Raw genomic sequence first — 27,419 nt, 5'->3', positions numbered from 1 at the left:
TGATAGCAGTCACATTCTTTGAGTTGTACAGTCATTTTTTTGCCCTCCTTTTCTGAGTCGTTCCTCTCCCACGGATAGAAACTCGCTGCTCCTAAGATTTCTGTGCCCTCTCAAGTTGCTGTCCGTTTATCCTACATCCTTTTACAGAGACTGTATCCATCAAGGCAGACCCTCTCTATTAGATAAGCTAAACTATTGTTTGGTTTCAACATTATTTCAGATGATACTTTTGGTTTAAATTTTAAAGGTTACCCCAAGTGACCCCCAGGTTTCAAGAGCTTATGAACCCTCGGTGGTTCCAAGAAGTCTAGAGTCAATGAGAACTTAAAATTTTGTTCTGAATTCCCCCCCCTTTTAATCAGTTATCTTGTACAGAGTCCTTTTTCTTTCTTTCTTTTTTAATGAGAAGAAAAATAAGATTTTATTCAGCCTGTGGCAAAGATCAAAGAGAGATGGGAAACGGACCGACACCCTCAAGGTTTTGCCAGACCTAATCTCTTGCTGCCCTCTCCCTTCTGCTGCTCAGGGACAGCCCCCCCCCCACCAACTCTGGAGCCCACCCTTTGAGCATGGGGGGCCTCTGACTCCTCCCTCCATACTCATTCATCCATCTGAGGGCCTGAGCGTGAGAAGGTGTGGACGGGTCCTAGTTCTTACCATCTGCCCTTTCCCCCAGCAGAAACCGTCCAACTCCAAACTCACTGTCATCAAGTCAATTCTGACTTATAGCACCCCTGTAGGGCAGAGTAGAATGGCCCCTGTGGGTTTCTGAGACTGTACTCTTTATGGGAGTAGAAAGCCTCATCTTTCTCCCATGAGCTTAACAGCCCAGTGCATAACCACCGTGCCACCAGGGCCCCAGCACCCAAGTACAGAGGAGCGGGTAGTGTGAAGTTTCAGCAGGGCAGTAGAGGCAACAAGAAAGATGTTTTGCGGTGAGGGAGGTTGCCCTGTGGACCACCAAACCAGCCTAGCCAGCCTTTTCCAGCGGGTAGACTACAGAGCGGCCCAGGTTCAGTAAAGCACAAGGCAGCCTGAACCTCGTCTGTCTTAGAGTAGAGTCAGGGATTTTTTTTTTCATTTTACTTTTGGACATTTGGGGTCCTCCCACCCCATGACTCCCATTTACCATCGCCAGCGGATTGATGAGAATGGAACTAGTGAGATACAAAAGTTTCAGTTTTTTCATGAATAAATCCACTAAAACAGTTTATTTGTAAATATTCCCAATAAAGAAGGAATCAGGGAGTGAGGAATAAAAAGAAGTCTCAGTCTCTCTCTCTCTCTCTCACACACACACACACACACACACGCACGCACGCATGTGCATGCACACGTACATGAATACAAATACTCAGTTATCTTGAAATAGAAGTCACTTCTCCAAGTTTGATTTTCCCCCGTTTCATGAAGCGCTGTCTGTGCAGTCAGTATGCTTCCATCCCACCCCGGTGGCCTCAGTCAGTCTGCCCTCGAATGCTGAGTCAGCACCAGTGTTGCCAGCCTCAAAGGAGAGTTGAGTCAGCACCCAAAGGCAGCCAGCCTTCCCAAACCCTGGAATCACTGCTCTCCAGAGAGCCCCGGAAGAACAGGACAGGGAGGAAGGATGGGGAAGATTTCTCCTCCTAAAGGAAGACTGTCTTGGAGAAAAACCGTGGCTGCAGGAGGGTGTTAGATGGCTTTGGGACCCCTGGTCCAATGTGCCCTTTAGTCCTGTGTATTCCCTGAGGTCTGTGGACTTGTAGGAAGTTTCCTTTGTCCAGCCCCTCCCCCACCTCCTAGCTGTGTCCTCTGCCCCGCCCCCTCAGATCCCCCAGCCTCCTGTTTGCCTCCCCGGGCTCTGGGATAATAAGGGCTGTCTCCATCCTGAGAAAAGACAGCTTGCTTTTTTTTTTTTTCTTTTCTTTTCTTTTTTTAAAGTGCTGTAGGAATAAAAGGAACCAGGAGGGAAGGGCACCGGAGCAGCTGAACCACATAAAGAAAAGCTTCTCCCGGGTCAGTGACTGGGCAGATCAGGTCCCTGGTCCCCTTCCAGAATAAGAATGAGTTTCACTCTTGTTCACACTTTGCAAAGGCGTGTCCTGCAGACTGTAGTAGACACAAGAGATGATCATGTGTGCTTTAAAGGAGCAGGGGGTGGGGTGGGGGAGGGGAGGAGGACATTAATTCTTCTTTATTCAGACACCCCTCCTGGATCCTCTGTGTTTTGTGGATCATGCAAAGCCAACAGGCCCTTTCTCTGTTTAACCCTCTGTGTCCACCGAGGGTTAAAAAAAAAACCTGTCACCAGCATTTTAAATTTGTTCATACAATCTGCCAGAGGAGCACTGCAACTCTTAGTCTCGATTTCCCCCCACCCACCCTTCTCATTAAAGCTAGACATCTTCTTGGCTATAAATGTGAAGAAATTTGATAACAAAACAGTTTATGAGTACTTCTCCTCTTAGACCCCTATCCTTTAGAATCTAGTCTTTTTATTATTATTATTATTATTATTATTATTATTATTATTATTATTATCATACCTCCCCTTTTGGGGCAGAGCTGCCTCGCTGTATGTAAGGAAGATAGGTTGCCAGTGATTGACAGTCACTAGTTTGCATGAGAAGTTCATGACTGGTGCCAAGGGCTGATGCCAACCGTATAACCACAGAATGTAGGACCAACCTTCAGTAGATTAGCAATGAGTCAGAAAGTACCCTAGAAGGGACATCTGTATTTAAGGTCAGGTGTTTGTATGTCACTAAGCAGTTATGTGTCGTCTACAGTAACATGTCGTCTACAGTAACATCTTAACGGCTTCCCCGCCTCTGACTCCAGTGAGCACACCCTCGCTGCCTCTTTTCTGTTTTCCTCCCCAAAAGATCAGGAGGCATGCGTGTGCGCGCTCTCGCTCGCTCTCATCAAATCTCAGTTATTTGGGGCATTGTATCTAAATTAGATCTGGTGGCACTCCCGGGTAAAAGTTGGACCACTAACCAAAAGGTAGGCAGTTGAAACCAACCAACAGCCCTTTAAGATAAAGTTGAGCCCGCCTGCTCCCATAAAGATTTACAGCCTGAAACACTGGACATGAGGTCTGTGAGTCTTGAGTCAACTCAGTGGCGAACGGAGCGAGATCTCAGTAAGTGCATGTCAAGCTCCTTTGCATCCATGCCTCCAAAATTGTACACAACTGATTCCTGGGGACTCCCTGGATAAACTAGCGAGAGTCCAGACACTTGGAAAGTTCTTCCATCACCGCACCCTTCCCCATGATTCCTCTTTTTTATATGACTTTAACAAAACTGCTGCTATTTTCACGAATTTGTTGCAGTCATTTGATTTTCAACTATTGCGTTAAGCTTTTATTATTATTTATCCACAGTACCAAGTTCTGGGCACCCCTTTAAGTTTTGCCCTTGACCAAATGCCTCACTTGCCTCACCCTGGCCCCAGGTCTGAGAGGGTTTTTCCTCCTCATTGCCCCCTCCTCTCACCTGCTCCAACCCATTCTTTACAGCCCTGCCTGAGCTGTTTCCCCAGCTGCATGGGAGCAGTCCCCCTCCTTACGGCCCTGCAGTTGCCTTGTAGCTCCTGCCAGAGCTGTCACACTCCTGTCCAAATTTTGTGGCTCCAGTAGGCTGAGGAGTATCTTGGCGAGGAGATGCATAGCAAAGTAGAGCCAATCTGCTAACCAGTTCCTGCACACCCCCTTCCCCCAAACAAATAAACAACACTACCATCAAGTCTTTTCCAACTCACAGAGACCCTCTAGGACAGAATAGAACTACTCCTAAAGGTTCCTGAGATTGTAACTCTTTACAGGATCAGATAGTCTCGTCTTCCTACCTGGGAGCTGCTGGGTTTCCCCCAAAGGATGTTGAGTATGTACGGCCTGTGTACAGTACGGAATCATTGTATGGATTCTCTCATTTCATCTGTAAACTGCCCTCTGGGGTGAGTACTCTTCTTCCCCCATTTTGCTGCTGGGGTAAATGAGGTCCAGAAATGTAGCACCCAGCACCAGTGAGCTAGTAGGTAGCAGGACCAGTATTTGAATTTAGGACTATTGGGTTTATCTAAAGTGTTATATACCTTTCATCACATTGGGCCATGCTGTCCAAAAGCAGAAGTAAGATGGAATCTTCTAAGTCATATTTGAGTGAGAGAGAGAGAGAGAGAGAGAGAGAACGAATCCATGGCCAGTTCTAATACTCATAGTCTTCTGATAAAAATGCTTTGTGGCTAAAGCTGGGTGGAAGCCAGAAAAATTCCAGAAAATGAAATTTATATTAACTATATGTGAGGGAGTAGAATAAGACTTTGAATGTGAACTTACAGTAGTCCTGCTCTTGGACAATAGACCTCAGGATAACCTTCCAGCTTCTAAGATACTAAGATACAGGGCAACTTGAGGAGAAAACTAGGAGATGTTTCGGAACTTACAGTTCCCTCATGGCAGACTTTGTGTGCAGAAAGTGGTTTTGGTGAAATAGCACATCCAAGGTTAGGGGCAGCCCCAGGAGTGAGAGGACCGGGCTGACGGGCGTGGGCTCCTCCAGGGTCAGTGTGGAGAGAAGCAGAGGGCGGAAGGGGAGGAGACAGGAATCAGAATGGACTCCTGTGAAGATGCCCCTCCGGGAACAGCTATGGAAGAGCTATGAAAGATATTGTTGGTTTTATTTCTGAGGGCAAAGCACCCAAGAAACTGCCCTAAGGTAAATCATGCCTGCTGCAGCCCCTCTGCTGAAGTCAGAGCTCTGGATCTCTCGCTAAGCCGGGCTTGCCATGAGGAATGGAATTTATGGTTGTGATGCCTGATTCTCTTGCAATTTTTCTTTTTACAGTATATGAGTGCAGAGATTCCCCCACCCTCCACCCTACCCCCACCCTGATATCCTTTGACCTGCACTAATACAGAAGACCAGGAGTTCTGGTCGTAGGTCCATTGTAACTATGCGCGAAGCCCTATATCGTGCTGAGCTTGAGTTTCTTTGCAAATATAGTTGCAGATGCCTTGACTCGTTCACAGAGCAGCTGCTAGCATGGCATGGATACTGAAGCATCTGATCTAGTAAAGAGCTGCCCAGCTTGGGTGTGCCCTGACGGTCCAAGCCAGGCCTGAAGGAAGGTTGGGAATGGTGTTGAGGTGCCAAGGGGCTATGGTTGGAGATCTTCACCTGCACCACTCTCTGCTCTCCAGGCTTTGCATAGAGGCCACTGGGTGCCAGGTAGAGTGGGAAAGCACTGAGAAAGCTCCTTTGAGCACCTTTCAACCCCTGGAGATTAGCAATTTTATCTCCCAGGGAGTAGAAAAATCCGAGAGGGACACTGCTGGGTTGGACTCAAGCCCGATAAATGAGGAAGAATCATTGACACAGAGAAATGAATGAGGGCAATTTCTGGTGAGAATGCAAATACCATCTTAGAGTTTGGGGAAAGGAAATGGAGGCATAATCAGGGCAAGTGTTCTCTTGACTTGTAGAAGGCATATTTCAAAAAAAAATTAAAGCTCTATATGATGCCCTGGTTAAAGAGCCTAAAAATACAACTCACGAGAGTCTGTGTGTTCTTAAACATGACACTGGAACCTGTAAACTGCACGGGACTTCTACTGGGATGAGAAAGGAGTGAAGCAGCTCAGAAAGATGACTCATTGGGTCATTCTCTGATGAGCTCAGTTTTTAAATAGATTTGATTTTCCTTGTAAACATAAAAGTAGTAGGTGCTTACCTTAGAGACTCGAGAGATCAGAAGCAGAATGATAAATATGACTATCATTCTACTTAGAAGTGACAATTGCTGTCAATTTGTTTCATTATTTCTCTGTGCACTTTTTCAGATTGTATGCACACACATAATGTTTAGTGTTTTTTTCAGATGACCAGATAGATATTCTTTTTTTTCCCAGACAAAATTTCATTTATTGGTCATAAGAAATAAACATTTCACAAGATATAATTACATATTGTTTTTGTGATTAATCACTATGCTTTCGTTATGTTAAATTTGTAACAATGAAAATACATCCTGCATATCAGATATTTTTTGAAATAATTTTAGTGGAGGCTCATACAACTCTTATCATAATCTACACATACATCTATTGTGTTAAGCATATTTGTACATTTGTTGTCATCATCCTCAAAACATTTGCTTTCTACAAGAGCCCTTAGTATCAGCTTCTCATTTTCCCCCTTCCTCCCCATTGCCCCCCCCATGAACCCTTGATAATTTAGAAATTATTATTATTTTGTCATATCTTAAACTGTCTGGTGTCTCCCTCCCTTCACCCACTTTTCTATTGTCCACCCCCACAGTGAGGAGGTTATATGTAGATCCTTATAATCGGTTCCCTGTCTCTACCCTACCTTCCCTCAACCCTCTGGTATGGCCACTCTCACCACTGGTCCTGAAGGGATCATCTGTCCTGGATTCCCTGTGTTTCTGGTTCCTTATTTTATTAATTGCATAATTTTCTATCACAAGTGTTGTCCATAATTGCTCAACTGTCTCCTGTTGATGTTCCCTTTTTTCACTATTATCCACAACACTGCAATCAGTGGACATCTTTGTGTATGAAAGGTTTTTCTGCATCTCAAGGTCAGCAGTTCGAAATCCCCAGCTGCTCCACAGGAGAACATCTAAGCTTTCTACTCACAGTCTCAGAAAACTCACAGTCTCAGAAAGCCACAGGAGCAGTTCAACTCTGTCTTATGGGGTAGCTATGCGTTAGAGTGCCACTCAACGCCAGTGAGTTTAGTGTCTTTTTAGTTATATCTTTACGGAAGATTATCTGATTAACATATGTAGACCTCATACCAGTGTAAGGAGTTCAACTTTTTAAAAAGATGAACTGAAGGAACAATTACTGATAAGAAAAATGTAAAAGAAAATGTCTTCAGTCTAGAATGTTTAAACAGAATGAGCTGAAATTGGAGGCTTAGGAAAATAGTGTGTTTGGTTGGTTGTTTGTTTTGGTGGCCATGCAGCAAGATAAGGCTACTGTCTACATGCTGAATGGGTTGGAGGCAGTGAGGAAAAAAATCTCAATTTCTCTCTTCCCACTCTTCCATCAAAGAGAATTACTGTCAGACTGAAACAGGTAGTACAAATGTTGGCATAGGGAATTGAACCCAAGGTGGGTGGATTGATTATAAAAGTGAATCTAAGTTGTTCTAGGTAAAGGCAAGGTTTGTGGCCCAGACACGTGACATCCCAGGAATGAGAACTTACAAAAGTGAAAGAAAAGCCATAGACACTGCGACCCCAAGGGTTGTGGAAAATGCAAGACATGCTGAAGTAGGAGGAGGGTAAAGAGTAACGATGCTGCTAGCTTGATGAACCATCGAGAGCAGGGGGCCGCACACTTTTTAAACAGGAGACCAGTTCACTGTCCCTCAGACCGTTGGAGGGCCAGACTATAGTTTAAAAAAAAAAAGATGAACAAACTCCTATGCATACTGCACATATCTTATTTTGAAGTAAAAAAGTAAACGGAAAAAACACCCAGCAGGCTGGATAAATGTCCTCAGCAGGCCGCATATGGCCGCAGGCTGTAGTTTGAGGACCCCTGATCTAGATGAAACTCACACTGATTCTCAAAAGGTATGTTGTGAGCACTTAGGAAAAAGTTATCCTCCAGAAGCTAACTGCCTACTTTGCTCTTCCTCCTCTTCAATACAGTTGCTGTAAATTTCCTAGTTAGTATATTTCTGGACACCAAGAAACACTTCATTGAATTTCTGATTGGTGCTTATATAGATGAACTAGGGGGGGGATGTAATCCACGCACCATAGATTTTAGAAAGATTGATCATTGAACAACGCTATATAAAAGAAGCCCATGACTTGGTGAATACCCATCTGGAAGGAGGTGGCTGAGTGATCTCACCTGGTCAGCACTCTCTCCTAACCTGTTGAGGTGACAGATCTATTTCTCAAAGTTACACATGCCATAAAGTTACCTAGATGATGCTACCAAAAGAGCTAAAACTGCACCAAACTGGAATAATGAGTGAAAATAGCAAGATGAAACCCAGGATTAATTAGCATACATCCTCAGAGTTGGGTTCTAAATACTAGCTGTGTACAAGGGAACTTCATAAATATTAAGGGACAGTCCCACGATCTTTTTCTTCCATTTTCCACCACCTTTTTAAAGCCCCTTGTGTGTGTAAAGTGGGGTGAGATTCTAAATATACTACCGGCAATGCTAACAGCGGCAAAAATAATAGCTAATATTTATTACATGTCAGGTGTTACCTGTGTGTTTTATATCATCATTACCACTTTATAATCCCACCCTAGCCTCATGTCATCTGTACATTTGCTACGCATGTTGTCTGTAATTCAGCAGTACTTACCTCCACAGGGTTGAAAGTTATTCCTCACAAGAACCAGTAATATTAGTACTGTTTTATCTCCTTTTCCACTTGAGGCAAATGAGGCACAGGGAAGTTAAGTAACTGGCCTATGATCACAGAGCTAGGAAACAAAGATTTTATGCTGGTGTTAAGCCTGTGTGCTTCATTACGGTTAAAATCTACAAATCACTGACATGCTTCATATATATAATATATACGTTGTATCTTTAATTTGGCAGTGCTTCCAAAACACCAAATAAGCTTTGACAGAAGCAGTTAGCACATAATGCAAACTTTGAGCCAAACCATCTGGGTTCAGATCTTGGCTGTCACATGTTCTGATTGTGAATTTAGACAAGTCAGTTCCCTGTACCTTTGTTTCCTCTATAAATGGGGAAAATTGCGGTTCCTAGAAAGGGGAGTTGTAGGGATGAATAAGTTATGTTTGTAAAGCATTTAGAACAGCGGCTGACACATGGTAAGCTCTTATAAGTGATTGCTGTTATAAATTGGTTGTTTGAGAAGCAACACAGAGTTAGGACTCTGGAACCAGATCGCATCGGTTTCACTACCACTTCTACAATGTGTGCAGTGCCGCCATTATCTCAAGTGATGATAATAGTCATTGTTATAAGGGATCCGTGGTTGTTAGCTTTCATTATCAATAGAAATATAGTGTTTGAAAGGAAGGGAGGGAGGGAGGAAGATAGATAGATTAGATAGATAAATAGACAGACAGATAGATATTGCTCAGAGAAAGAAAGGCCCTTGTCTTGCTCTGACTGTTGTTTGGAATGCCAAAGAGGATCTCCCTAGGAGGATAGCCAGGGTAGAGAAAGTCCAAGAACTGCAATGTTAGGAGCTAAGCACTTTAAATCTGGAAGAAAGATGATAACTGACCTCATTTAGGTGAAAGGTTATAGAATATGTCATTGAATTGATTTGTGAGGCAACCTGGTTGGGATGTTGGAAAGAGAATGGGAATCTGAGGCCGGTTTTCCATACTTGGCTGGGAACAGTGGTTCAGTCTCTTCACTTTCCTAGGCCTCCGTTTCCTACTCAGTCAGATATTATAGGGGTTAGACAAGATCATCCCTGAGGAAAGATGGAAGCTGTTCCACCTTTTACATCTTACAGGTCTGTTCTCTTAGCCTAGGATATACAACAAATTCTGTTTATACAGAAAGGTTGAATCGTGTTTTTGGTGAACAGATAGCAAAAGCACTTGAACTGAGTATTGCTTAAACCTGTGGTAATATCACCTAATGATTCTGTTCCCTCCATTTCCTCATCTGTTAAGTCAGAATGAGAACATGACTTCTCTTAGGATTTTTGTGTGTATTGATGTGAAATGAAATGCTTGAAAATCGATATCATAGCTATTAGTGGAAAATAGACTGCTTCGAGCCATTTTGAATTGGATAGTCATATAGTCTACTATGCCAAGAACAAACTGAAGAGGAACAGTGCCTCATTCGTCGCCAAAAAGAATATTTCAAGATCTATCATGAAGTGTAACACTGATAACAAAAGGATAATATGCATATGCCTACAAAGAAAAACAGTTAATATGACTACTATTCCAATTTATGCAGCAACTACTAATGCCAGAGATGAAGAGATGGAATATGCTTACTAACTGCTGCTGTCTGAGATGAACAGACATGCAATCAAAACACATGGGTTAAAAACTGGTGATTAGAAGGCTTCAGTTGGAAAAAAAGAATGACTAGCTGAAAAATATGATGTAGGTGATGAAAATGACACTGGAAATCCCATAATAAAATTTTGCAAGACCAACAATTTATTCATTGCAAATACTTTTTTCAGAAACATAAATCGGAACTATCCACATGGTTCTCACCAATGGAGAATCAAATCGACTACATCTGTGAAAAGGAAGGATGAGGAAGCCAGGCAGAACAAGGCCAGAAGACAACTGGGGACCAGATTAGCAGCTCCTCATATATAAGTTCAAGTTGAAGCTGAAGAAAATTAAAGCAAGTCCCCAAGAACCAAAGTACAAACTAGAGTATATCATTACTGAATTTAGAGACCCTCTCAAGAATAGTTTTTAATACACAGAATACTAATGACCAAAGACTAGATGAGTTGTGGATGATACCAAGGATATCAGACATGAAAGACACAAACGGTCTTCAAAAAGAAAGAAAAGGCCAAGTGGATGTGTGAAGAGCCTCTGAAATTTGAGCAGAGAGCTGCTGAAACAAAAGGAAGAAATTATGACCGGCTGAACAGGAGATTTCAAATGGTGGCTTGAGAAGACAGAGTAAAGCATTGTAGTAAAATGCGCAAAGACCTCGAGAAACCAACAAGGAAGGACACGCTCTGCGTGACTCAAGCTGAAAGAACTGAAGAAAAACAATCGGCTTCAAGTTGCAATACTGAAGGATTTCATGGGTAAAAACTTGAGGGGTACGGGAAACATCAAAAGAAAACGGAAGTAATACATACAGAGTCATTGTACAAAAAAATCTAGCTTGGCATTCAGTCATTTCAGAAAGTAGCATGTGATCAAGACCTAACGGTAGTGAAGGAGGAAGCGCAGGCAGCACTGCAGGCGTTGGTGAAAAACACGGTCTCAGGAATTGATGGAATACACACAGAGGTTTCAGCAGACGCTGGAAGTGCTCACTCCTCTTATGCCTAGAGATTTGGAAGACAACTTACTGGGAAAGATTCATATATGTGCCTATACCAGAGGATGTGAAACTACCCAATCAGATATTAATATCACATGCAAGTATAATTATGCCAAAGGTAATTTTAAAACAGTTGCAGCAATTCATCGAGAGGGAACTGCTAGAAACTCAAGCTAGATTAAGAAGATAGTGTGGAAGAGGGCTGTCATTACTGATGCCAGGTGGGTCACGACTGAGCGCAGAGAATATCAGAAAGATGGGTTGTGTTTTATTTACTATGCAAAGGCATTCAACTCGGAGAGTCATAAAAATGTAGGGGTAATGATGCAACGAATGGGAATCCCACAGCACTTAAAACCTGGACAGACCAAAGGCAGCCATTCAGCTATAACAGAGAGACTCTACCTGGTTCAAAGTCAGGAACGGTGAAAATAAAAAATCGGCGTTGTATCCCTTCGCCATCCTTACTCCATCTGTATGCTAAGAAGTTGCTGGAGTATATAGGGGGAAATGACCATGAGCATTGAAGGAGGCCTTCTTAACCACCTGCAAAGTGCAGCGGATGCAACCTTGATTTCTGAAAGTGAAGACGTGCAGCGCTTCCTGAAGAATACCAAAAACTGCCCTCTATATAGATTCCACAGACACATAAGCAGAAGTCTTCACACTGCGCCCGTAGGCATCATTATTGGGAAATCTGCTGCAAAGACCTCTTTAAAGTGGTCACAGGCAAAGCTGTCACCTTGAGGTGGCATGGTTCTTTCAATCACCTCATAAGCATATGAACCTGGACAATGAATAAGAAAGACAGGAGAAGGATTGATACACTTGAATTATGGTATTGACAAAGAATGTGGAATTTACTATGGACTTCCAGAAGAAGGAACAAATCTGGAAAGAAGTAGTACAGCCAGCATGCTCCTTGGAGATGAGGAAGATGAGACTTTGTCTCATGTACTTTGGACATATCAAGAGGGATCAGTCCTTGGAAAAGGACATCACTACTGCGAAGTAATGCAGAGGGTCCGTGAAAAACAGGAAGACGTTGTTCAATGAAGTGAACTGACACAGTGGCTGCAACAAGGCAGTAATTGTAAGGATGGCTCAGGACCCAGCAGTGTTTTGTTCTTTTTGTAGGTAGGGTTGCAGTGAGCCTTTACGGGACTCAACTGCTCCCTTACAGCAGCACATGTGAAGGCACCTTTTAAACTCTCAAATGCCAGACAGATGCAATTTACCATGTGTTTTGTTTCAGTTGTGAGATCGTAACCTTTTCAAATAATTAGAACCTCATAAAGCACTCTCAAGCAATCAACTCTATTTAGAGAAATCGAATCTGCCTTTCCTGGTTCAGAACTTTTTCAAAAGTTGCAAAAGCACACTCATCTTTGTGAGCATTGAACAGCTGTGCAGAAAAAGAGCCCTAGTTGTTGCAGTCTTTGGTGGTTAGGACTCAAATTAAATAGGAGAATGTTGGCTTTAGTAAACCCAGAAGTGGAGTGAACAGAGAGCAGATACTCTAAGCTCCTCTTTTTACAGATGATGGCCTGAGCTTGGATGCTGAGTGGCCTGCCCAGAATCACATGCTAATTGATGACAGATCTGGGGGTGGGATCTTGGCTCCTGTCATTTAAGTGTATCCCAGAAAGTTAGAAAAGACGATAAGGGCGTATGACTTAATGTGGCTGTCCCCTGAAACATGGAATTCTTGGAAAAAATATCGGAAGAAATTTTAGGGCCTGGGTGTGCCGTTCAAGGGCATGGCACCATGAACTCAACTTGACCCACTTGGGGGGCAAAAATGCAGTTGGATTCTTAGTAATTCTTCACCATCACTGCGCCTTTTCTCTGTAACAAAATTCTTCTCAAGTAATCTCTGAAATTAACTGACATTTTAAAATGCCGATGTGAATGTGGCCTCCACAGGCTTGCTATATGCACTTGGATGGGTAAAACATTACTACAGATTAAGTCTCTCTCTCTCTCTCTCTCTCTTCTCTCTCTTCTCTCTCTTCTCTCTCTTCTCTCTCTTCTCTCTCTTCTCTCTCCTCTCTCTCCTCTCTCCTCTCCTCTCTCTCCTCTCTCTCCTCTCTCTCCTCTCTCTCCTCTCTCTCCTCTCTCTCCTCTCTCTCCTCTCTCTCCTCTCTCTCCTCTCTCTCCTCTCTCTCCTCTCTCTCCTCTCTCTCCTCTCTCTCCTCTCTCTCCTCTCTCTCCTCTCTCTCCTCTCTCTCCTCTCTCTCCTCTCTCTCCTCTCTCTCCTCTCTCTCCTCTCTCTCCTCTCTCTCCTCTCTCTCCTCTCTCTCCTCTCTCTCCTCTCTCTCCTCTCTCTCCTCTCTCTCCTCTCTCTCCTCTCTCTCTCTCTCTCTCTCTCTCTCTCTCTCTCTCTCTCTCTCTCTCTCTCTCTCTCTCTCTCTCTCTCTCTCTCTCTCCTCTAATATTTAACATCTATATTTTTCGGCTTTGTGAGATGACTCTAAAACAACATAAGTGATGTCCTTCCCTCATCTGATAACTTGTCACATTCTCCTCTGTGAGCCATGTCTCCAGACAGAGAGTCCAGGACCCCCTCCGAGCAGTGAGTGCCTGGGAGCCTGTAGCCTGTGTAGGCAGCACTTTGACCCCAGATGCATTAAAGGCAGGGTGTGCCCTCACCTCCTTCCTCATCCACTAATAAATCTACTTCTCGGGGGATCTACAGGGGCTGTTTGTATGTTTTTTTGCTATAGTTCTAGTCTGTTGTTAATTTGAGAAACTCCAGGGATCTAAGTCTTGGATGAAGGGAGAATTAATTTCACCACGTTTTTTTATTTCATCGTTGGAAGATGTTGGAAGCAAATCTTAATTCTGTAGCCACTTGGGAAAAGCACTGTGTAAGAGTAGGATGGCAGAATGATGAGTTGGCACCCAGATTCTGGAGACAGATTGCCTGGGTTCAAATCTCGGCTCCTCTTTGTATTGCAGCTCTGCAACTTTGGAGAAGCCCTTTAAATGCGTGTGCTAGGCCGCAGTTCTCTAACCAGAAGCGCTATCTTACAGAATTGTCTTGGGCCCTCAGTAACTGAACTAGCCTTGATAAAGTGCTTAGAGCAGTGCTAGGTGCATCAGCGCACGTAATAAGTTACTGTTAGACTAATGATCCCAGAGGCCACTGTGAGTCAGAATGGCCTGGATAGCAGTGAATTTTGTTCTTGTTTGTTTGTTTATGAGAAGACCGGAGTCCCTGAATACAAAAGGTTAACAACAGACTTGCGTCCACCCAGGGGTGCTCCTGAAGAAAAAGACCTGTTGATCCTCCCCAAAGTCAGCCAGTGGAAATCCTAAGGAGTCAAGCTCCACTCGGATTCACACAGGGTTTGCCATGAGTCGAAAGCCACTTGAGGGCAACCAGTAAATAGGCCAAAGTTGCCCCCAGGTATAAGACACTATTCCATGTAGCCGTTCCCATGCCCAAAGATTTAGAATCCTTTAGTATTGTGGGCACGACTTCATTTTTTTCCTTAATTAGAATCGCAAGCACACCTTGTAGTACCACCTGTCCCGCCACCTACTGAATGAGAAGGGAAACAATGGCAAGACCATATGCTTTGAACACCAAAGCACACCATGTACCTGCAGCTCAGTGAGTATAGGCCCCCGTCACAGAGTCGGGTGTACTGACTGAGGGGCCTGTGACCAGGCAGTTCTCACGATGGGTGCACTGGTGGGTAACTCCTGGGACCTTTTCCCCAGAAGTCTCCTGCAAAGGAGCCCAGAGCTTTCGTCCCTCTTCCCGGGGAGGGGATTTCCGTAATGTGGTCCTGGGTGCTTCAGAGGACTGGGCTGTGGGAGAGAGATTAACGGGAAGTGAAAAGAGAAACTTTGTTGTGCTTCACTGGTAAGACTGTTTAGAGTGTGTGACTGACTCTTCTTGTGTTTAGGGAAAAGATTACTCATGAGTATTTGCTTCCACAGAACATAAAGAACCTCAAATTACTACTTGCGTCCCCCACCCCCTCCTTACCCGCCTCCCTCCGTGGCAGTATGTCCTCCGCAGAAACTTCAGCATTTCACTCTCATTTCCCCTCCCAAGCGGGATTCGGTTCTGTATTTGCTTCGACACACAAATAAACTGTGAGCCCTAAACTACCTCATGCCTTTTTCCTGTTTCGAAAGGAGCATCTTCTGCTCTGGGGCCCTCTCAGAACCAGGTATTTTCCTAGTATGAGCTTGGCTGGGACCCCCGTATTTGTACCCCATGGCTGACTCCAATCATGCTCCTCTTGTGAAAGAGAGGGAAGGTGAAAGGCTGTCCTGTCAACTCGCCATGTCCCAAGGAGACTCCATTGGCAGCAGAAAGTCAACGTGAAGCTCTGCTTCCAGTTTCAATGTTGGCATCCTGCCGAGTCACCCCAGTCCCTGAGTCCCACCACCCTGTGATTCAAGACACACTTTCAGGGTGACTGGGAAGAGTTGGGGCACCTCCTGTGTCCCTGAACCATTCTAATAAGCCCAGTCAGGTGTCTAAGAGCAAAACCTTGAATTGCCATAGCAGTTGTCTTTTATTTATTATTTACTTGTTTGTTGGTTTGTAATGCCCATAGAGCAATAGCACACTACCAATTATTTGATTTGATACCATTTGTTTCCTAGGTAGAAAAAAATGCCCTAAACTAGAAAAATCAAGAAAAACAAAAGTCTTAATGACTTACTTGCAATTGTGTCACTGTGTGTAGCACGTTATAAGACTCCTTATAAAAGGAGTCCTTTTGAAAGGATTTCGTGGGTTAGTGCGGGTCTGGGGAACCTTTGGGGGCCATTTGGAGATTGATAACATCATTTGCGGGCCATGCAAAATTCTCAACTTGAAAGTAACCAGCTAGATGTGGTTGACCTTTTCATTAACTCACCTGGACTGTGAGGGCTGGAACGGCTCTCATTTGGTGAGGCGTGTGACGTGAGCTGGTGCTGTTGATTTTTCGAGCCTTGGGCCAGGTGGTCACCATCCCTAGGTTAGAGGAGACCAGCTACCTCCTCCAAGACTTCAACACTTTGCAAAGACTTTGAAAAGAGAGCCAACAGGCGTGCCAAGTACCTCGGGATACTCTCCGGGGGACCTGAGCCCTACATTCCCTGCCTCCCACAGGGTAGACCAGCAACCCATCTAGCCAACTAGTTCAAAGGTCAAGGGTGATTCTTTCCAGGGCAAACTGAGCCGCACACTCACTGTCTCCCTAACAGGTGTAAGCATGTCTGTGGAGAAATACGCAGCACTTCTCGGCATGCTCTGTTTCAGCTATTGAAAGGCGCAACACAACTTAAGAGAATGATGCTGTACGCACACAGCTTTTTCGAACCCAGTGACTCAATGTTTGGTCCTAGGATCACCTTATATTCTTAAAAACGATTGAAGACCCCAAGTGCTTTTGCTGATGTGGGCTATGGCTACCAATAGTTACCATGCTGGGATTGAAACCGAGCATTTAAATTTTATTTATTTATTTTAAAAATTCATCCACATATCTGCTAACACTTAAGTATATATTAAGAACTATATTTCAAAAATATATATTTTTTAGTGAGAGAATGGCATCGTTTTACATTTGCGTGAATTTCGTTATTGCCTACCTTAACAGAAGATGACTGGATTCTCATATCTGCTTCTGCACGCAATCTGTTACAATATCACACATCATGTAGACTCTGGAAAATTCCACTGCACCCTTGTGAAAGAATGAAAATGAAAAAGGCAAATAGCCTCTTAATATTATTAGGAACTTAAGTTTTCCTTTGTTGGTGTACTGTGTACCGAAAAGGGGAGCCCAAAGGGTCCTGCCAGTATACTGTGAGGGCTCCTGTGCTGACCCCTTAAGTCATGCATCAAGATGCTCCACAGCAGTCAAGTAACATAAGCCCATCGGTAGGATGGTAGAGATCTGGCCTGGACCACCCTTTTGCCCTCCACCTCATCTCTCGCTCCACTGCGCTCCTGCCCCACTCAGTGCCCTAGCACACCCCCCCTCCCACCAGGAAGTTGTATAACATGGGGTAACACACCCTCTAGTTCCCAGATGCTTGCCTCGTGGCTTCCCAGGGGCTGAGTGAATTGCTCTTCCTGGAAGATGGGTCAGAGAACACTTCATTGTTTGGCAGCTCTGGAAGGTCAAGCCCAGCTCTGGGAGAGTCCCACTTTAAAAGGCGTTGGGCTAGAATCAGATCAGTGGCCATGCTAAGGGCCCCTCCCAATCAAGCTCTGTTGTGACTTTTGAGCCCCCTCGATGGGGACAGCCCACCTTGATCTACACCCTTGGGACTTGAGTCAAGATAAGCCTGAGACTGGGCAAAGAAGAGCAGAGCTCGAAGACCTCCAAGCTCTCAAAGGTGTTGAATGAATTTCATTTTGCCTCTGAATAAAAAGTTCATTCATAACACACCTTGGCACTTCTGAGGCCCCGGTTTTAACCAGGGACCCAGAGTTAACCACAGAGTTGCTAAGGAATCTTCAGACATGGAGACAAAAGTGAAATCTTTCCCCTTTGTTCCAACTCGCACACTGACGAGACTTTTTTCCTCCCCTTCTCTCCTCCTTTCTCCCTTGCTCTCTCCCAACAGGCTTGCAGCCAATTTACTGGAGCAGGGATGACGTAGCCCAGTGGCTCAAGTGGGCTGAAAACGAGTTTTCTTTAAGGCCAATTGACAGCAACACATTTGAGATGAATGGCAAAGCTCTCCTGCTGCTGACCAAAGAGGACTTTCGCTATCGATCTCCCCATTCAGGTGAGAGCCTGGGCCCTTGACATACGCTTATGCTCCTGTGAGAGTCTGGGCCCTTGACATATACATATGCTCCTGTTCGTCTGCGGTTGGTTGGTCCTTACCACCATGCATGTTGACACCCCCATCACAGTTGAGCACCCAGAGCACCAGGAGAGCGGCAGCTCGGTAGAAGAAAGATTCCGTTGACAAGCCAGTTGAAGGAGGAAGGGAAGTAGCTTCCAGGTCAAACGGAAACCCTCGCCATTCACAATGACTCATTGTGCAACACAGACAGAGAAGCAAGAGAGCGTCGAGTTGTGCCACCAGATAAGAAAGAAAACGCCATTCAGTCTTGCGCTCCACTCCTTCCCTGGCTCCGAAGAGGCAGGGGCATGAGCAGGACTGAGGTAGAAGGGTGAAGGAAAGTGGAGTTGAGGGAACTAGGGACAAGGACCAGGAACTCTGGAGACCTAAGTCACTAAAGAATGTTTAGAAATAAACTCGAAGGACTGCCGGTGATTTTCCTTGGCAGTATTGGATTTTTCAAGTAAGACCGTAGAGGAAGATTTAATTCGGTAGGGAGTATTTATTTGTACCTGTAAAGTGTATTGCTGTCATGGGTAAGACTTCCAATAGGCTTCCTGATTTCGTTTCTTACACCATGTGGACATTTGAAGATAGGTACCTGGGACCGCTGTATGTCAAAGGGGGAAAGCCTTGGTCTCAGGCTTGTGCCTCTTGAGGGGCCGGTTCTTGATGTATCCAGAGGACCTCATTCTGTCCAGTCTAACTGGGGCCCCCAGCTTTTATGGAACGTCTGGCAAAGTCCTGCTTCATCCTGACCGAGGGCAGAGATCTGGCACAAAGTCTTGGCCTAGTCCCACAAATGTTCAGCCCGTATTTACTCCTGGAGACCTGCCAGCAGTTAATAAAGTAACCGTCATGCGGAAATGCCCCCATCACAGGAGATGAGATAAGGACACAGAGCAGTGCGGCCTCTGCGCTTCCCAAGTGCAGGAGACCCTTTTACATGACGACGTGCAAAATGGGAAGTGTAGCTGTAGATGGGACTAAAAACTAAAAGTTTACATCTCTGAGAATGGATCTTTTTTCCCCCCTTTCCCCTCTTCTTTTCAGGTTTTACAGTGCACATAAACATACCTGGAACGTTTTACCTCAAATCGCTGCTTTTTATCTTTTCAGCCTAAGAAAACTTTAAAATAGCCAACCTAAGTAAATAAATGAAACTTCCCTAAATAGTTCCTTTTATTGCAAAATAATTTCCTTTTCGGTTACAGTAGAAATTGAAAGATGTTATACTCACAGAGGCAACGTTGCATTATCTGGAGGGAGGGAGGGAGAGAGAGATATCTAACTGGTCATTTTTCTGATGGGCCCCCAGTTATGTATAGCGAACCAGGGAAAGCCCCGCAGCCTGTTTTCACTTGATCTGACTGAGGCCCCGGCAAGCTTTCCTCCCGGAGGCTTTGTAAAGTCCCTCCTCACCCTACTTCAAGTGCTTCTTTTTATCCTGGCATTCTTTTTATCCGGCAAGACCTCTGAACTTGGGAAACTGTCTGCTCCAAGCCGGAAGCAAAGACAAGGAAAGCTGTTAACAGTTCCTTGCCACTCCGTCAGGTCTGTGCCCGATGGACCCGTGGAACAGTGCTGTGCCTGAGGCAGTCCACGATCAGTTAGAGCAGCGGTTCTCAACCTATGGGTCAAGACCCCTTTGGGGTCGCCTGATTCATAACAGTAGCAAACTTACAGTGATGAAGTAGCAACGAAAATAATTTAATGGTTGGGGGTTCACCAGCACATGAGTAACTGTACTAAAGTCACGGCCTAAGGAAGGTTGAGAGCCCCTGAATTAGAGTCAGGATTGCAATGGCCCGAAATGCAAAAGGAAGCTGGTGAAGGCGGGCACAGCAGAAATAGGCTAGTTCTTGGGTGCGGAGGGAGGAAGTCAGTTGGAACTTGAAGGCTGGCTTGCATTCAATAGGCGTGGAGGCGCCATTCGGGGCCATTGGAGTGGTGTTTTTGTTGTTAGGTACCGACGAGTTGGTTCTGACTCATATCGACGTCATCTGACACAGTAAAACTGACCCATCGAATTTTCTAGGCCATATTCTTTATTGGAGTAGAACACAGTCTTTCTCCCAGGGAACTGCTTGGTGGGTTGGCAGCTGAGCACTTGACCATTGCACCCCATGTGTAAGAGAGCAGAACTTCTCCCTGGGCTTTGTGGTGGCTGGTATGCAGGCATCTCTTCCCTGGTGTCTCTGAGTAAACTCAATCTACCAGCCTTTTTGGGTAACTGCTGAGCACTTCCATGTTTGTGCTACTCAGAGATGCCTGCGTATCAGCCACCGAAAAGTCCAGGGAGCAGTTCAGACGTTGGAGAGTTCAGATGTTCGGGTGTTAGAGAGACAGTCGGGGAGCTGAAGGGTGGCTGTGATGAGGGCTATGCTTTGAACGCTTTGAAAGGTAAGCAGTAAGGAGATGATAAGGAATGGGTTGTTAAAGAGGCGTGCCAGCTCTCTCAGGTGGGAAAGATGTTCAGATAAGGCGCGCCCCCCCCCCCCCGACCCCCATGCCGGTCTCTTACGTTTTGGGTCTACTACGTTTTGGGTCTACTGACTGTCCAGGAGAGCCTTCTCTGACTCCCCTTACTTTCCTAATGCCACCGTACTCCACCTCTGCCCACCTCATCGTGGGTGAGGTGTTCGTCCTCTTTTATCCCAGATCATTTCGACTTCTGTCACTGCCCCCGACACATACACTATTGTTGCCTGTTGTTCGGTGCCATCAAGTTGGTAGCAACTCATGGCGAACACTGCCCCGTCCTACCCGTCTTCACGGTGGTTGCTGTGCTTGGCCCACTGTTGCAGCCACTGTGTCTGTGGATCTCACCTTGTCAGGGTCTTCTTTTTCGCTGCGCCTCTACTTTAAGCAAGCATCATGTCCTTTCCCAGGGACTGGCCTTTCCCGATAACATGTCCAAAGCGCTTGGATGCAGTCTCACCATCCTTGCTTCTAAAGAGCCTTCTAGCTATACTTCTTCCAAACCTGGGTTGCTTGTTCTTCCAGCAGCCCAGCACATAGTCGGTCGTCTTCAACAGCACCGTAATTCAAATACATCAGTGCTGCTCTGTCTCCTTATTCAGTGTCCAGCTTTCACATGCATATGAGGCCATCGAAAATACCCTGGCTTGGGTCAGGCGCCCCTCAGCACACACGCTGTCTATGATTGCTTCTGTTCTGTGTCCCTCCCCTAGACTAGAAGGTTCCATGACAGGGCGTGTATCCTATGGAGTTGCTATGTGTCCAGCATCTAGCACAGAGCCCCACATCCAGTCGCCACCCAGTTCAGGGAGATGGATTGACAGTGACTGAAACAATCGCAAGAACTCAAAAGTAGCAACTGTGAGGATGACAGGGTTCTGTTCTGTTCTAAAAGTTAGAACTAATTCAGTGACCTCTCACAATGAAAATGACAAGAGATATTGACAGTAGTCTGACCCAGATTGAGAGTACCTTAAGAGTCCAGGTGAAGAAGGTTGGATTTTATTTTGTAGGGTTTCGACCAGGAATAGATTGTAATCAGAGTGCTCCCTTCATTGGGAACTGACTTTGACAGCAGTGCATAGGATGGGTTTATGGGATCAGTAAACACAGGAGAGCAAGTTGAGTGCTGTTACTACAATCCTGGTGTGGGACAACGATGCCCTCAATTGGATTGACGAGGCCAACATGAGTGTCTTTTAGGCACAAAGTGATCCCTTCAAATGGGGAGCTGATTTGGAAATCGTGGTAAGAGTTCATTTAGGAATATTTGGTGCCAGGACATTCACGACCTGTTCTGCTCTGCTCTTGGGAATCTTAAACGAGAGGCAGACCTGAGCTGGGAATCCTAGGTCTATGTGTGTCACCCCATCAGGATCTTTTTGTTGTAGGCAGTCTAATGCAGGCACCCACCAGGCTTTCATGAGCAGAACGTCGAAGTGGCACCTGTCAAACGGGGCCGGAAGCAAACACCTCACAAATCCGAGTCTGGAGAACAGAACCACAAGGCATAGTTGTGTTAATCTTCATTGATGTTCTCCAGTTTACTTCTCTCTGCTTTAATATCCATTGCAATGGGTACACAAAATTCACAAAGTTCGTGATCAAAGGGTTTATTAAGGAAGTTAGGTTGCAATGCAAGTGAGAAATGCCCAGGACAGTTAGTTATCAGGACATGTTATAAAGTTCTTTCAGATCTGCTAATAAATGTCTAAAGGGGCTTGCCACTCTGCCAACCTAAAGGCATTTAGCCCAAGTTCCATGAGTCAGCAAACCCAGCTCCCGGAATTCAATGCCCAGAGGCACCCCTGCTCTGCAAGCCAGCCTCCTGCACAAAAGCCCTCGGCCTTACTTGCTCTGTGGGTTGGAGAGCCCATCACTCTGTTCAGTGTTCTGGCTCCTGGTCCTGCTGCTGACCCAGGAGCTTCACTGCACCGGATCTCGGGCCTGGAAGACACACTCCACTCCTGGCTTTCGTGGTAATGAGATTGCCCTTCTTGCTTCTCAGAGGGCTCGTTTAAAACACAACAGGATGGCACCCCAGGGAATTCCCATGACTCACAGGTGAATCCTATCAGTATCTTCTTCTCTCCCTTTCTTAAGCAGATCCATGCAGGTAAAGGTCATTTGGTGGGAGTTAGTGGCTTTAGCTAGAAGAGCCACATTCAGTAATTTACTGCCCCTGTCATCTCAAAAGACTTTTCTCTTGAAGACGCCACCCCCAGGAGTGATGGAGGCTGTGATGTAGCTGCTGTTACACTAAATAGCCGTTTGAATCATCAGATGTAGCATTTTGTACACTTGACACAGGTTTTCTGAGTGTAGAGGAAATCCCAGGCCTGAGTTCAACACGGGACTTTTCCAAAAATCACATCACTTCATTTGATCTTACTTTCCTCAAACCGAGAATGAGGTTTTCACCACGTCGATCCTAAGTTCCCTTTAACACTTAACAGTTCAGCCCAGCTTCACCTCTTAAAGCCGTTTTAAGCTTCCAGCTAGTGAACCGTGCAGCCTTCCACCTTGCAGACAGTGAACAATTGCTTTTATCTCCTTCAGCCCATCTGCCTTGTGACACCTACACTCCTCCCAGGTTTTTCCACCCATTGTCTTTCCCTGTACTCTGTTGCTGCCTGAGAAGAAGCATCCGTTTCAAACTGATCATGGGGATGCTGGACAGAAGTATCTGTTAGCATCCATCGTTCTAAATGGATATTACCCCTCCTCACCCAGCTCTGTCCCCTGTCTGAATGCCCTCATAGGCATGCTTACCGTGTGGCAATCACGTTCCTTAACATGATTCATCTCTGATGTGTGGAGAGGCAAAAGCTGCAGTCAGTGAACTATAATTAGCAAATATACCATATATAGTAGATATAACTAATACTCCATAAGCAATACGGAGGCTACCACTAAGTCTAGTAGGTCAACAGGCCTCTCTTTCTAATGCATCTTAGTCTGGAATCCACTGAAACCCCATTACACATAACAATTCACAAACCTGCACAAAGGCTCAGACAGGTGTTGGCTGTGAGTGAGGTTTATTTGCTGGAATCTAACCCCCACCTCCTGCATGCACGTGAGAATTTAACCACTGCCCCTTGTTGTTGTTGTTGTTGTTGTTGGGTTCCTTTGAGTCTGCCCTGATTCTCATCATCAACCCTATGTACAGTGGAATCTAGAACACTGCCCAGCCCTGTGCTAAATACAGTACCATCATTGAATTCCACCATCTTCGACTAATTTAACAACCACACTCATCTTCGCTGCTGCCCCCATTTTCAACCAATAAAGCAGGGCACCTTTGCAATGTGTTTTAGATAACGAGATTTAAATCTAAATGAGGATTTCAGGATTGAAGATAAATGGAGTTTTTTTCTTTTTGTTTTTGGATCATCTCCCAATCTCAGGAATACAAGCAATACATTCATAACACCTGCAAAGGTAGTGGGCCAATGTAAAAGGATCCTAATTTTTTGAAATCTTACCTAGACAACCTTGTCCTTAAATAGTAGAGAGTTTCCTCATTAGATGCTTTTGGGGTCATTTAAAGTCAGGGATGCATTTGGTTACCTGGCTGCTTTGAGAGTCAAAGAAAATTCAATAAGCTAGCATTTATATTAACTCATAGTTAGAAGTAATTCAGTGTGTAATATCCAGGCAGAATAGATTTTTGCACCCATTACTGATGTGAACAAAGAAAACACAAGTTATTATCCATTAAGTGCATGTTGACTATCTCAGTCATAAAAGTTTTTTTAAAGTTTGTTTCCATTCACTTCAGATATATGTTTTTATTTATAATTTACTAAGATTACTAATATGAAAATGAGTCTTTTCATATGCTAGAGCCTGCTTGTGCTTCCAACACACTAAACCCGTTGTCTTTGGAAGTATGCTTTGCTTTTGTCCTTCAAAATACAGTTAAATTTCCTTTCAAGGTTAAACCGAAAGTACTTGTCTTTTATCTATACATAGTTATTTAAAATAATTTGCCTATTAATTTCCATGAAGCCATCAGATAATTTGCTGGTGCGTATGGCCATATCAGTGAGCTGTGTCAGTGTGAAGTCTCAGGTATGAGAGTTTGGTTCAAAGAAGGGGATTTGTTGCATCTTTGGCATGGAGGTGGCAGCAGGCACAGGCCTGAGAGGGTGGGATGAGTCTGCGATGGGAAAACTCTAGTTTCTTAGCATCTTTCTCTTATCTCATTAGCTGTCACCCAGTGGGGATTACAAATCCCTGGGCCTTACAGAGTCATGCTTAGTAACATCAGCCTTTCCCTTTTGTTCCCTAGCCACCTAAGGGCAGTGGTCTTACGATGTCTGCTTTCTAATGGATATATTCTTGTTGAAAATATCATATTCCATTTTCCTCACAACCTCTGCGCCCCCCCTTTTCTTCTCCCATGACATTCTGTTGTAAGATAGATATTAAGCTACAATTCAAATAATCGTCCCAAAGTAAAAGACTAGGTTTTTGTCTTTGTTTTATGAACACAGATAACACTCAATATTAAATTTAAAAGGTTTGTAATCCAACCAGCCTGCAAAAATAGATTAAATGCAATACTTAGAAAATGGGATCGAATAGACTCATAAGGCCAAGGAACAAGCCAGTCAGGGGCAGCAGTGGGTTCCCACTAAGCCTCTTCCTGTACTCGTCTGCTCACTGTAGTACTTAAGATAGAACTGAAGGTCTGATAGCGAGGACTCCATTCCGATCCTGTCACAGGCAGAGAGGACCCAACAGAGCATTTTCTGACAAATCTAAAACTGTGGTCCTCATGCAAGTCTTTAAGAATTGGTCGAAAGGAAAGGAAAATCTGAGTGAAAACAAAAAGAGAACTCAGCAAATTTAAGAACCGTTCTTGCATTGAGGATGTGTGCGTAGTCCATGCTCACCTTGGGGGTGGGGGGGGCGGTAGCCAATTTAATCAATGTGAACGTGCTACTCTAAGCCTACTAAAGCCAGAGAGGTTACAGTGGGAAAACCCCATTGAGAGGCTGTGGGTGGCGTTGCTGATGACAGTGTACATTGGGTCCAGCCTTCTGGAAACTAGCAGTGTGTATAATAAGAACTCTAAAACTAATCACACCCTTTCACTAATCATTCTATTTTGGAGACGCTACCCCCAGGGAGCAATCCAATAAGGGGTGAGGGGAGGGCCCTGAACGATTCTGTTTTTAGTAGTGAAAACTTGGAAATACCCCAAGCGCACGCAGCATGAGGCTGGTTGTGCAAACTCGGGGAGTGTAAATAAATGGAATATACTGTAGCTTTATGACCATCAGTCCATCACTCACTGGATATTTATCCAATAGCTATGTCTGGCTTTGCAGATCATGTTCAGGATTTCAAATATCATTTTAAAAACAGGTAGAAGCCACTCAAGGCTTTGAGCAAAGGATTGCCTTGACAATGTGCAGGCCTGGCAAGTGGATGTGGGCAGTCACTCGGCTGGGATCTAGTTACGGGTAGACTTGTGCTAAGGCGGGGTTACAGGGAGGAAGTGATTTGGGAATGTACAGATCTTGGTAACTAAGTAAACGTTGAGGGGAAGGGGAATTAATACTCCCCAGGCTCCTTGCCTGATAAACTAGGAAACATCCTCAAGTTTGTGAAAACGTTCATTGTAGACACAGTAAATGTGTATGACATCCAAGTGCAAATGTCTAAGAGACAACTGAAAGTTTGGGAGTTCAGAAGCAATGCCTGGCTGGGGTAGATTTGTTTTAGACACTCTAATTCAGAGGGTCACATTTGACCTACTGTCTCTTTGTCAGAAAAACAAAAATCTCAGCGCCCCCCCTCTCCCCGCCCCCAGCAATGAAAACTTTTGTACTATAGCCCCAACTCCAGGATAAAGTGTAGGTATCTGCTTTGGCAGGTCCTGAATTGTTCCTGTGCCCCCAGGGGGTGCTGTTGCCCACTCTGGGAAACACTGCTGTAATTGAAGCCATAGGAGTGGTCACCATTGCCGAGAAAAGAGAACTGTGAGAGCCCTGGGGCGCCTTGGCATTGAAGGGTTGGATAAGGAGGGAAGACCATGAAAAGTAAGAATTTCAGAAGTAAGTAAGAAGGTTCTAAGAGGAGGTAGGCATGGTTACTCCTGTGGGGTCAACCAAGTCCCCTGGTTTTGACAGCAGGGAGGTGGCCTCAGTAAGACCAGTGTGGAGATGGGTTGGCGTGGACAACAGAACGAAAGAACCTGCCGGGGGGTGGGGGTGGGGGGTAGAAGTGGGGATGGCAGAGGTGGTTGGCTCTGGCTGCTCTGAGAAGCTGTGACTTGATAGGGAGGAGAGAGAACAGGAACAGCATCTGGAGAGAAAGGACGTGTGTGTGTGTGTGTGTGTGTGTGTGTGTGTGTGTGTGTACACACCTACCTTGTGGGTTCTGAATCTTAGAATTTACAGGAATCACTTTAAGAAAAAAAACAAAAACATTGTAAATACAAATACTCCTAGGACCCCTCGGGCGATGAAATTTACTAGTTTAATGCACATTGCCCTTAGCACATTCCATGTGCATACATGAATTCTATATGTATGTATGGGGATACGTTGTAGAGGGGCCACCCAAAGCCTGGCCTCTTGATTAGTAGGCCTTGCCTGTGTGCCTAGCACAGTGGGGGCCTTTTACAGTTAGTACTAGTTGCTTCCTTTCTCGGAAGATGGAGGAAATTTATCAAGAATCATATGGGTCAAGAATTTTTAAAAGTGCCTTTTGAATTTCAGCCAATGGTCATTAGCTAAGGTAGATACAAAGTGCTTTGGGCTCATGTTCTTTATTTTTAATAGGCTAATAAATATAACTTATATTTGAATAGCTTCTTGGTTCCAAAGATATTTCTGTTAATACTGCTTTTTAAATGTGATCTCCTGCATGTACATCAAGAGAAGAGCAGGCTGGGTGTTAGAGGAAGTGGGAGGGAGTGGAGTTGGAGGAAGTAAGGAGGGCCCTCTTCATTTATTCTGAAAACTGTTGTAGATAACAGTTTATTTTTTTCATTATTTTATTTTTATTGGGATCTACTTTACATACCATGCAGTTTAATCATTTGACTGAGGAGGGGAGACTTGTGCAAGTGCCCCACAGTCAATTTCAGAAC

At 44.7% G+C, this 27,419-nt stretch overlaps 1 protein-coding gene across 5 annotated transcripts in view; it reads left to right on the top strand.

Moving 5' to 3' along the window:
• Nucleotides 1-27,419, top strand: part of ETV6 (ETS variant transcription factor 6) — a 294,712-nt gene that overhangs the window by 208,852 nt on the left and 58,441 nt on the right. For 4 of the 5 annotated variants that reach the window (XM_075552061.1, XM_075552063.1, XM_075552060.1 and 1 more), the window contains one exon: nucleotides 17,600-17,764. The exons of the other annotated variant lie outside the window; for it this stretch is intronic. In XM_075552061.1, the coding sequence (XP_075408176.1) occupies nucleotides 17,600-17,764 (165 nt within the window). The remainder of the gene's footprint in view (nucleotides 1-17,599; nucleotides 17,765-27,419) is intronic. 5 annotated transcript variants of the gene reach the window in all.

The sequence above is a fragment of the Tenrec ecaudatus genome, chromosome 6 (assembly GCF_050624435.1).
Source record: "Tenrec ecaudatus isolate mTenEca1 chromosome 6, mTenEca1.hap1, whole genome shotgun sequence".
Classification (NCBI taxonomy): domain Eukaryota; kingdom Metazoa; phylum Chordata; class Mammalia; order Afrosoricida; family Tenrecidae; genus Tenrec; species Tenrec ecaudatus.
This window is presented reverse-complemented; position numbering and strand designations above follow the sequence as displayed.